The 12081-nt window shown below is 48.7% G+C and overlaps 1 protein-coding gene and 1 pseudogene across 7 annotated transcripts in view; both read left to right on the forward strand.

The window, feature by feature from the left end:
• Window positions 1-4655: 4655 nt before the first annotated feature.
• LOC115500810 lies at window positions 4656-4948 on the forward strand (annotated as a pseudogene).
• A 5523-nt stretch (window positions 4949-10471) lies between these two features.
• Window positions 10472-12081, forward strand: part of ULK2 (unc-51 like autophagy activating kinase 2) — a 93546-nt gene continuing 91936 nt past the window's right edge. For 5 of the 7 annotated variants that reach the window (XR_003964893.1, XR_003964894.1, XR_003964895.1 and 2 more), the window contains exons 1-2: window positions 10473-10594; window positions 11839-11931. Coding sequence is in view for 3 of the 7 variants with exons in the window: in XM_030296912.1 (XP_030152772.1) it covers window positions 10505-10594; window positions 11839-11931 (183 nt within the window). In the remaining 4 variants the exon portion in view is untranslated. Of the gene's footprint in view, window positions 10595-11838; window positions 11932-12081 lie in introns of all 7 variants that reach the window. The other 2 variants (XM_030296914.1, XM_030296913.1) reach the window with 1 other exon arrangement.

Genomic DNA, 12081 nt, shown 5'->3' on the forward strand with positions numbered 1-12081 from the left:
GGGGGGGGGGAGCCTAAGTCCTTTTTCTTTTTTAAATTTTTATTTATTTATTTTGGAGATAGAGAGCAAGCGGGGGAGGGGCAGAGAGAGGATCCCAAGCAGGCTCCATGCTGTCAGCGCTGAGTCCGACTTAGGGCTCGAACTCATGAACCGTGAGATCATGACCTGAGCTGAAATCAAGAGTCTGACGCTTAACCAACGGAGTCACCCAGGGGCCCCTCAAAGTCTTTATAATGACCAATGAGACCCTATGGCCTGTTTTCTCTGTGGCGTCATCTCTAATCATCCTCCCCCTGGGTCACTAGCTGCAGCCACTCTGGGCTACACGCACTCTCCTGCCTCAGGCTTCTGCACTTGTGATTCCTTCCACTTGAAATGCTCTCCCTCTAAATATCTGCATGGATCACAGCCTCCCTCCCTCGTTCTCTTCAGGTCTTTGCTCAGATGTCACCTTCTCAGTGGAGCCATTCCTGGCCATCTTTTTAAAAATTATATCCTGGGACGCCTGGGTGGCTCAGTCACTTAAGCATCTGACACTTGATCTCAGCCTAGGTCTTGATTTCAGGGTCGTGAGTTCAAGTCCCGCGTTGGTCGTGAAGCCTACTTATAAAGAAAGAAAGAAAGAAAGAAAGAAAGAAAGAAAGAAAGAAAGAACCCCTCTGTCCATATTTCCTATCTCCTTTCTTAGATTTTGTTTTCTCCTTAGTACCTATCACTAGCTAACATTTTATTTTATTTACCCTATTTATGATTTGTTTCCCCCACCACAGAATAAGCTTAGACACCGTGTCAGTTTTGTTCACTCATAACTACGTGTTGAATGCGTGCGTCCGGGAACTGTCCAGCGGGCTGCAATGCTTGGATCACAAGATCACGACGTGCCTCACCACCGCAAGGCCACGTGGGAAGTCAGAGCTTCAGGGGTACTGAGTGCGCTGGAATCAGAGCCAAGGTCATCTGCTGATACGGGCGCGTCAGAGACACTCCCTCACGTCAAGACAACTAAAGTCTCAACCAGCATTCCCTCTCCTTTCATCGCCTCCTTGACTCCATCTTTTTATTCTTCCAAGGTTCCTAGCCCCTTTCTGATTGGCACAGGCTTTCTTCAGATATGCTCAACTTGAAGGTCTTAGGAGTCGTATTTTTTCTCTAAGACATCTCACAGAGACTCTGCCGTGAGCCATCCCGCTGGTTTTGAACTTTGACTCTCAGAGCCAACCCTGTATCCACGTAGCCATCCTACAAAATGTCAATTATTCAAGCCTCCATCATGGTCATCCCAGGTGGGGCGGCACAGCGGATGGAAGCAGAAGGGATGATGGGGACAGCACAAAACAGAGGTGCCTCCTTTAATAAGAACAAGTTGTTAACATTCCATTTTTAGGCCTTAGGAACAGATAAATTTCAAGAAACAATTTTTACTGTTTATTTATTTTTGAGAAAGGAAGAGAGACAGAGCATGAGCGGGGGGGGGGGGGGCAGAGAGAGAGGGAGACACAGAATGCAAAGCAGGCTCCAGGCTCCGAGCTGTCAGCACAGAGCCCGACGTGGGGATTGAACTCACGAACCTTGAGATCATGACCTGAACTGAAGTCGGACGCTTAACCGACTGAGCCATCCAGGCGCCCCAATAATTTCAATATTCTTAAATAAGTAGCAGATGTCTTTTAAGATTGACTATGTTGTTCATGGCTCTGGATCCTTTTTCAATCTGTGTAATAATCTCAGAGATTTAAAAAGCACATTTGACGTATTTATTATCAAGTATATAGAAAATTATTGGTACGTCTTATTTCATCAGTTGGCATAATTTTAGGACTTTTTGTTCATCCTCAATCCATGAAGCCAAAACATCATTTGAACAAGCTTCAGAATTTAAAAAATGAAAAGAATTAGGAGCACCTGGGTGGCTCAGTCAGTGTCCGACTTCGGCTCAGGTCATGATCTTGCGGTCCGTGGGTTTGAGCCCTGTGTCGGGCTCTGTGCTGACAGCTCGGAGCCTGAAGCTTGCTTTGGATTCTGGGTCTCCGTCTCTCTCTGCCCCTCTCCCACTCATGCTCTGTCTCTCTTTCTCTCTCTCTCTCAAAAATAAATAAACATTTAAAAATTTTTTAAATAAAGATTTAAAAGTTTACTGTAATTTTCACTTGTGTCATTAAATAATTTCCTTATTACATAATTAAACAACCAAAATTTTGCCTTGGAATTGATACCTTTTTAAAATTTCTAATAGCATACTATATCTCTTTTTCTTTCATAGATTCCCTTCCTTAGGTTTGTATGTTTAATCATTTTTATCATGTGCCTAATTAATCCAGCAGTTCTCAAACTGTGTAGTTTCAAGACCCAACATATTTACTGGATTAAAAATTAAAACTAAGGGACACCTGGCTGGCTCATCAGTGGAGTGAGCGACTCTCGATCTCAGGGGTTGTGAGTTCAAGCCCCATGCTGGGTGCAGTCTCCCTCTCTCTCTGCCCCTCCCCCGTTCATGCTCTGTCTCTCTCTGTCCCAAAAATAAATAAACGTTGAAAAAAAAAATTTTTAAAAAACTAAGAAATGTAAAATAGATTTATTCTTAATTTATTTAAAGACAATAACGAGCCCATTATAAGTGAACATAAAAAACATATTGTTATGAAAAATAACTGTTTTCTGAAACAAATTTAGTAAGAAAAGGGACGTTTGTGCCTTTAGTGCCAATATTAATACAACATAAAAGGCAACTCATATTTTCATGTTTTTAAGAAAATACATACACGGTCGGATCTCACAGAACCCCTGAAAGTGTCAGAAATATTCAGGAGTCCACACTTTGAGGACCATTGAATTGATCTATCAGCTTGTAAGATACAAGCTCTATCAGTCTATCTTGTAAAGTACTGAGTGTTCTATTGTAATAGATAACAGATAATACGTAATCTCGCTTATTAAGCCCAAACACATAAACTTTCCCACGTATTTATTATTTATTTAGCCACTCCCACTCTACAATTTTTATCAAACTCTGTAGAGCAGGATCAATAGCATTTACTGTATTTTATTTTATTTTGAAGACTTTTTTAAATGTTTATTTATTTCAGAGAGAGTTTGGGGGAGGGGCAGAGACGGGTGGGTACAGAGGATCTGAAGCAGGTTCTGTGCTGACAGCAGAGAGCCAGATGCGGGGTTCAAACTCACAAAGTGTGAGATCATGACCTGAGCCGAAGTTGGACACCTATCCGACTGAGGCACCCAGGCACCCGTATCTTATTTTTTAAGCCATCTCTGCACCCAACGTGGAGCTTGAACTCACAACCCCAAGATCAAGAGTCGCAGGCTCCACTGACTGAGCCAGCCAGGCGCCCTGACTGATAGAATTTTTTAACTCCTTTGTCATTCTAGGATAATAACAGGCTGGCTAACAAGATCCAAGTCCTCATCCGGCTGTCATTATTTCCCTCCCTGCTCTCAGATACTTTGTTTCATTCTCTCTGCTGTTTATTTGACACAGGCTAGTAAATACAACATTTATCAAGGGAAGATTTAAAGTGAGTTACTTGGTTTGCAACTTTCTTGCATCACCCAGAGATCACTGAATACAGTCACTAAGCATCCAACGGAAACATCTGAAGGTTTTCTAAAACTCTGAAATGCTAGATTTTCTCCCTCTAGCATGGCACTGGGACCGGGGACACAAAACCCAATCAAGTTTTCATATGCATATTTCTCATTGAAACCATTTTTCTGGAGCACTGACCGTCAAAATAAAGATATGATTTTAAGATGCTATTCCTGGGGGCGCCCGCCTGGGTGGCTCAGTCAGTTAAGCGCCCGACTCTTGATTTCGGCTCGGGTCATGATCTCATGGCTTATGGGCTCAAGGCCAACATCAGGCTCCATTCTGATGGTGCAGAGCCTGCTTGGGATTCTGTCTGACCCTCTCTCTCTCTGCCCCTCCCCACTTGCTCTCTCTCACTCTCTCAAAATACATAAATAAACATTAAACAAGTTTTTTTAAAAAAGATGCGGGGCGCCTGGGTGGCTCAGTCGGCTGAGCGCCCGGCTTCGGCTCAGGTCATGATCTCACGGTTTGTGAGTTCGAGCCCTGCGTCGGGTTCTGTACTGACAGCTCGGAGCCTGGAGCCTGTTTTGGATTCTGTGTCTTTCTCTCTGTTCTTCCCCTGCTCATTCTCTGTCTCTCAAAATAAACAAACATTAAAAAAAAAAAACTAATAAAAAAAAAAGATCCTACTCCTGTTAGTGCTCCATCATCCCTAAGAACCGTTAAACAATTTCCGAGTCTTCAATTTTGCACTGTGAGTACACTATTAAAATACCCATATGTGGGGTCCGCAGCCGGATGACGGCAGGCCTGGGGGGAAATGTGCAATGTGCACGCGTGCTGGGGTCCCCGGCCGGCCTTGCAGATGGCTGTGGAGGATGACTTCAGGGAACGTAGAGCCAGGAGAAAGCCAAGCGGCTTCGGGGGACACTGGAACAGTCCTTCAGAAGTGCACACCTCCGCGAATAAAGGGCTCCCTGTCTGGACCTTTACCCACCAAGCGGATGGGGCCCAGGAGTTGGATGAGGAGGAAGGCTTCCTTGGGCAGCTGGCGACCAAGGGGTTTGATGTGTTCAGGAGGATGGGAGTCTGGTCCAGGTGAGCTGCAGACATGTTCCATCACCTCCAGAGCGCAGATGGGGCTGCTCTGAGAGGGGCGGCCTCCCACATCACCCAGAGAAAGTGCAGGACCAGAGCCACCGCACTTAGGACAGCCAGATAGCGGGATGAGCTCGAGGTTGAGGCAGACGGCGTGGAGGGGACGGAGGTCACAGCTGGGAATGGTGCAGCCGGGACACATGGGGTCGGCCCCCCCAGCCTGCACCCTTTGGTCCAGACTCCCAGACCATTAGGGTAGACGATCTGGTGCGGGATGGTTGGCCCATTGCTGGGAGAAGGAAATGAGTGGGGCTGGAAATGGTTTGTGTCTTTGTTTGCTCGTTGTTTTGAGACTTGTTTGTCTCATTCCTTCCCTCTCCCCCATTCCCCTGTCCAGCTCCCACCAGAGGAGGAAGAGCTTTAGGATGCTTGGTCTTGGGGTGACGGGAACTGGCTCGCCACACCCCCTCGGGCCTTCATTTACTATCTGAGTGATGAGGCCAGTTTCCCCACACCGCGTCTCTTGGGTAAGAGGAAGGACGAGCGGGTGTGGGTGTGGCTGGAGTAGCTACACGCTGGTTGCCGGCGGGCAGGTGGGTTTGTGAAGAAGGAACAGCCAGGGAACCAACACTCAGCCTTAGAGAGTTGACACTCCTGCTGAGTCAGGAACGTGAGGTGACCCTGCAAAGGGAAGCGAGATCGCTTGGAGATGTGAACGAAAGTAGCTGTGGCATCTTCCTCTTCTCCCCGCCCCCCCGGCCCCACCTGAATAGCTCTGGACCCCAGCCCAGAATTTGGAACCTCTTGGAACACTCCTTCCTGCCCCTCAGCCTCCAGCCCTGGAATTTCTCAGGAAGTCTAACCCCTTTGCTAGGTGCTAAGCTTGGGTTCTGCCTCCTCCAGCCTCCTTCCAAACTCTTTATCCCGCCCGAGTCCAGGGATGAGTACATCAGTATGTAATACCTTACTATTCCACCTGAGGCTTGATCTTGGAATCAGCCTTCTGGGAGCTGAGCTTCAGAGCTCAGCCAGGGTGTAGTTTCTGGGCCCACCCTAGCAGCCTGGTACTTTTTTTTTTTTTTTTTTAAGTTTATTTAATTGTTTTAGTAATCTCTGCTCGAACTCACGACCCCGAGATCAAGAGTCACATACTCTTCTGACCGAGCCAGCCAGGCGCCCCACAGCCTGGTACTTCTGGACAAATAAACAGATGGACGAATGGAGCACAGCAGCACTCTGAAAGTTTCCAAAATAAACTCTTTTTCTTAATAAAAAAAAAAAAAAAGCCAAGGCAAAACAAACATACTTCTTTGGGAAACAATAGACACGTCATTGACACTGATAGAAATTTTACAGCCTGACACAGAAATTTTCCAAAACATTGTTGTCGACTTGGAGATGTGCCGTCCAGACCTCTGCGGGAGGAAGGATGTGCTGTTTAGTTGGGGAACTACGGTCTGCCTCTAGCTCTCTGCTCCTTCAGGGTCTCAGCCTGACAGCAGCCTAGATCGCCTGAGCTCACAGCTCCCGGGGCAGCCCCATCAGGTGACGGGCGAGCTGGGGCATTTTGGCTCAATGCAGGTCGAGTGTGACGTTTTGTTCCAGAGCTTTCTGCTGGGGTGGCCCTGCCTGCATCCCAGTTCCCTCTTCGCCAGTGTTGTTTCCAGCCCCTCCCACCACCTGTGTTAATTTCTAATAATTATCTTGCACCCCAACTCAGCGCCTATTTCTGGAGAACCCACCTGGCACACTGTTTTCTCAGGTCAGTAGGTACGTGGTTCATAAGAGGGAGCAAAGATCTAGATCACAATGATACGTTTCTGTTCTTTTTTGAAGTTCTAGTAAATGCTTCATGGCTGAAGATGTTGCATTCTGTTTTAGACCTCACAGAAAATGCTGTGTAAGTGTTTGATTAAAATTCTTTTGAAATTAAACATTTTTCATTTTCTTTATCATCACATCAATAACGTATTTCTTTTAGGAGTTTTACTATTTCAGATGCTTTATTTGGAAAACTGACTCATGATGTTCCTTGCATTTTATCTCAGTGACATTTGCAAATATTCTTTATTTTGCCCGTTGGCATTAACAGGATATTATGGCCATTCCTATGAAATATGTGGTTAGCTGTTTTAACTTTCAGTGATTCAAATTGTGAGGACTGTCTGGGTATAACAGTTATGGCAACAGCAAAAATAAGCTACTTGATATCTTGGTTGAAATAATGAAACTGTTTTTCATTCTATCTGTCTGTCTGTCTATCTATCTATCATCTATCTATTTTTGAGAGAGAGAGCATGCAAGCACATGCAAGCAGGGGAGGGCAGAAGGAGAGAGAGAGAGAGAGAGAGAGAGAGAGAATCCAAAGTAAGCTCCACACTCAGCCTGGAGCTGGACGCAGGGCTCGATCCCACAACCCTGGGATCGTGACCTGAGCCGAAATCAAGAGTTGGATGCTGAAAAAAAAAAAAAAAAAAAAAATTAAAAAAAAAAAAAAAAAAAGGGGGCGCCTGGGTGGCGCAGTCGGTTAAGCGTCCGACTTCAGCCAGGTCACGATCTCGCGGTCCGTGAGTTCGAGCCCCGCGTCAGGCTCTGGGCTGATGGCTCAGAGCCTGGAGCCTGTTTCCGATTCTGTGTCTCCCTCTCTCTCTGCCTCTCCCCCGTTCATGCTCTGTCTCTCTCTGTCCCAAAAATAAATAAACATTGAAAAAAAAATTTAAAAAAAAGAGTTGGATGCTGAACCGAATGAGTCACCTAGGCACCCCTGTTTTTCGTTTTAGAAAGGCAAATTTTATGGGGTACCTGGGTGGCTCCGTCAGTTAAGCATCCGACTTCGGCTCAGGTCATGATCTCTCGGTTTGTGAGTTCCAGCCCTGCATTGGGCTCTGTGCTGACAGCTCAGAGCCTGGAGCCTACTTCTGATTCTGTGTTCCTCTCTCACTCTGCCCCCCCCCCCCCCGCTCATTCTCTGTCTCTGTCTCTCTCTGTCATGAATAAATAAACATTAAAAAAATTTTTTTAAGAGAAATGCAAATTTTATACTGATTCTTGCACGACATGGAAAGATGCTCCTTGATGTTGTGATATTATCAGAATATCATAAAATTCCTAGGCTGAAGTCTATTTTTGGTATAATTTCAGAAGATTTGTGATTATGATTTAGAAGAATTGTGGTTATGCTATTTCTAAAAGCTTTAAGAAATATATCCAAATCTTGCCGTCTCTTCATTTTATGGGATTATTTCCATAATTTATTATAAATTCATGCATATGTAGATATCAAAGCTCTGCACATGAACTATACACAAGAATTTCAAAGCAGCAGCAGCAGCAGCAAAGTAGAAACAATAGAACCAATGGGGCACCTGGGTGGCTCAGTCGTGGAGTGTGGGACTCTTGATTTCAGCTCAGGTCATGACCTTGCAGTTCGCGAGATGGAGCCCTGGGTCAAGCATCATGGAGCCTCCTGAGGATTATCTCTCCCTCTCTCTCTGCCCCTCCCCCACTCATGCTCTCTCTCAAAATAAACAAACATTAAAAATTTTTTTCAGCTCCTAAGATACATATTCCCGAAGAGCTATTTTTTTTTTTAACTTTATTTAGTTTGAGAGAGACAGAGAGCATGGGTGGGGAAGGGGCAGACAGAGAGAGAGAGAGAGAGAGAGAGAGAGGGAGAGAGAGAGAGAGAATCCCAAGCAGGCTCTGTGCTGTCAGTGCAGAGCCGGATGCAGGGCTCAAACCCACCAACTGTGAGATCATGACCTGAGCTGAAATCAAGAGTCGGACCCTCAACAGACTGAGCTACCCAGGCGCCTCCTGAAGAGCTTTTTTTTTTTTTTTTTTTTTTTTAGGGATTTGGCACATTAAATCCCATATCCAATTTAAACATCCATATTTAAAGATTTGCAACAGAGAAGCTTTCAAACAGGTAAAGAGTCATCTCCAGATGAATTTTTGTGTCTCTGTGCAAACTTGCTTCATTTGCTTTTAGTTTTTGAAGGCTCCAGACTTCCACAGTGTCTAACATTCACCTGGGCCAGATTTTGAAGTAGGGATAGAATGATGTAGGTGTGCACAGTAGTGAGAGCAGAGATCCAAGACCCTACATGTTCAAGGTTTGAGGAAGGGAGGGGATTCCTCTCAGAATTCCACCTGGAGGTTCTTAGGGTTTCTGGGCAGCCTTCAGGTCAGTTTTCTGGGATGGGCCCGGGGTGGGAAATGTAATTCTGGTGGTAAGGGATGACCTGAGAGCAAATACCCAAACCAAAGGGTATGGTGTGGGGTCTGAGTTTTCTATGACATTTTCTTTAAAAAAATGTTTTTTAATTTATTTATTTTGAGAGAGACAGAGAGAGAGAGAGAGAGAGAGAGAGAGAGAGAGAGAGAGAATGAGCGGGGGAGGGGCAGAAAGAGAGCGAGAATCCCAAGCAGGCTCCACGCAGCCAGTGCACAGAGCCCGACAGGGGGCTGGAACCCATGAAACAGTCAGATCATGACCTGAGTCAGACGCCCAACCCAGGCGCCTCTCTCTGACATGTTCAAGCTTACTGTTTATAAAATGGTCTCGTATGGCATTTCCTTGAGGAAAAGTGGACAAATCAGTTCCTGACACTTGACCTTCAATAAGCAGGAGGAAAAGAAAACTCCCTTAAAGCCATTCAAAGGTAAGCCTGAGGTCAAACCGGCAGGATACAGTGGTGGCTGGGGAGCAGGGCTTCTCATTACAGCCCTTGAAACTGTGTTCAATACTGAATCTACGTGCATAAACATTTCTCCGGGAAGAGGGTCCCGAGCCGTCATCAGCTTCTCACAGAAGTCAAGGGACCCCAAAAGGTGCAGAACCCCTGCCTGACACCATCTCTTCAGGGACCCTGAGGAGTAAAGGCAGAAGGGTTGGGGGAGACCTGCAGCTTGGCGGTACGACCTCCTCGGGTTTTAGAGGGGGCGGGGAAGGCCGGGCTCTAGGAGATGCTCCTTTGCCCCGACCGGTTCCCTGGGGTCTACACTGCACCAGGGACGCCCCGTCCCTCCTGCAGTCAGAGTTCAAGACCCGCTTCCCCGACGCCCGCCTCCCAGCGGGCTCCAGCCTGGGGCGTGGCAGGCTGGAATCTGCTCCCAGGCCCAGCGCGAAGGCTGCAAAGGCTGCGGCGGGTAACTAGCTGCGGTCCCAGCGGCTCGCACCCTCCTTTCCCGCCCGGGCGAGCGACTGGGGACGCGCCCTCGAGGCGGCGCCACTCCCTCGGGCGCGCGCGCACTCATTTTCCTGGCGGAGGGAGCGGGCTTCGGCGGGCGCTGCGTCCTACAAGACGTGCTGACGTCGCGGAGGGCCGGCAGTCGGCTCGGGAGCGGCCGGCGCGCGCGTGTGCGTTAGGCGCCGCAGCGAGGCAGGGAGGCGCGCGGGGACGGTGGTTGTGCTGGTCCTAGGGCGGCGGCTGCCACCGCAGCAGCCCCCCGAGCGGAGGGGGCCGACGCGGCCGGACGAGCTGGGGATGGGGAGGACCGGGTCCCGCACCTCTCCCGGGCGCGTGCGCGGCTCCGGGGCCGCACAGTGACGGCTGCGGCGCCGCTGGCCCGGCAAGCGCCGAGGCCGCTTCGCCAAGGGAACCTTCGGCCGGCGGCGGGCCGGGCCATGAGGAGCGGCCGGGGCCGGGCCAGGCCTCGCTGACCCCGGCCCCGCGCGGAGGCCTCCACCCCGTTTCCGCTCCGGCCTCTCGGCATGAGCGTCCGCCCGGGCCGGGGGCCGCGGCTGCCCCGGTCCGGCGGCCCGCGGGCGCGCTCAGGGCCGGCGGGCCCGCGGTGCTGATCCCGGCCCGCCGCGCTGCGCTGCCCGCCCGCCCGCTGTATGCCCCCGGGGGCGCGGCCATGGAGGTAGTGGGCGACTTCGAGTACAGCAAGAGGGACCTCGTGGGACACGGGGCCTTCGCGGTGGTCTTCCGGGGGCGGCACCGCCAGGTGAGCCCCGTCCGCCGGGGCGAGGCCGGGGTGTGTGGGCCGCGGCACCTCTGCCTGGCTGCGGCCAGGCGGGGTGGTCCCGAAACTTGGCGACGCCGCGGGCGCGGCCCCCCCACCCCCACCCCCCGGTTTGGCTCGTCGCCCCGAGGCCTGCCATTGTGCGCGCTGTCAGTGTCGCTGGGTTTGTTTTGGTCGGGCGGGGATTGTTTTGAGGCCGAAGCCGCTAGGCAGCGCTCCACCTACCGACGGGCCGCTCGGCCTCTGATTTCCCCTGCTTGCAGAGAGCCCTGGTAACCAGAATGCTCTTAGGGGCTCACCGCCGGGGCCGGCGGGACACACGCCTTTCCGCCTGAACGTGACCCGAATCTGAGTCCTAAAGGAGTGCTCGGTCCCCTCCCCAGCGCGGGGCTCGGGCGTGGAAGCGCGCACCTTAGGTTTTTCCGCGCCCTGGGCTGCCAAGGCTTGTCGCCTTTGAGGTCGATAATTGCAGACCCAGCGGAAAACGGGCTTGTTTCCCGTTAGCTCGAGACTTTCTCAAACTCGGGGGTATCGCATTTCCCAGCATTGGTTCGTCTACACCCCATTCGAGCCCCGTACCACCTTTCCTTCTTGGGGTTAGATGGGCGGCTGGAAAAGATGGGCGGACGCTTCTTGTTTCAATCCAAGTAAACATGAAAGCAGGTTCCAAAAAAAAAAAAAAATTTTTTTTTTAAAGCTTTTGCTGTTTCGTAAATAGGGTCACACGAGGTTTTAGAATCTAAAGAATTTGGAAGAGCACCTAGAGAGTGGAAATAATCAAAGGGGCTTGGTAGTTCTGACTGTTGGCAAGAGGCATGTTTAAGTGGGCTGATTTTGTTACTTATCAGATAGAGTAGTAAAAACTGCGTTCCTTTCTTAAGAGAAAAGCTTAAAACTCAAAAAATAATTTAAGCAGGAGGCTTAATCCTGCCAAGCTTTCAAATGCCACCTTCCAGTTTATTATCCGCATTTCTCCATAACTTTAAAGTGGTTGTAAACTGTGTTCTTTGTTTCACTTGTGGTCCTCCTATCTATTATTTTTAGTGGCTGTCTTATAAGGTACTAGTTTGTAAGTTATGAAATCATTTGCCTGTTGCTGGAGATTCAGGGTCCTTTCCATTTACCCTTTCCATTGTCTGTATATGAGTGGGCTAAAAACATCTTTGTGCTTATAGATGTACTTCTGTGAAATAATTTCCAGGAGTAACACTATTTTTCCTTTTCAGAAAACTGACTGGGAGGTGGCTATTAAAAGTATTAATAAAAAGAACTTGTCAAAATCACAAATCCTGCTTGGGAAGGAAATTAAAATCTTGAAGGTATGCTTCTTTATGTGATATTTCATAGTAGGTTAAAACCTATTTTAAATTAATGCGTGATGACATCCTTTGTCATTTTGGTGGTTGGAGCCAAATTTGAGAATTTTCACCTGTTGCTGTCATTTTTTGAAACGTTTGAGTACTTGGAAA

Source organism: Lynx canadensis, chromosome E1 (assembly GCF_007474595.2).
Source record: "Lynx canadensis isolate LIC74 chromosome E1, mLynCan4.pri.v2, whole genome shotgun sequence".
Taxonomy (NCBI): domain Eukaryota; kingdom Metazoa; phylum Chordata; class Mammalia; order Carnivora; family Felidae; genus Lynx; species Lynx canadensis.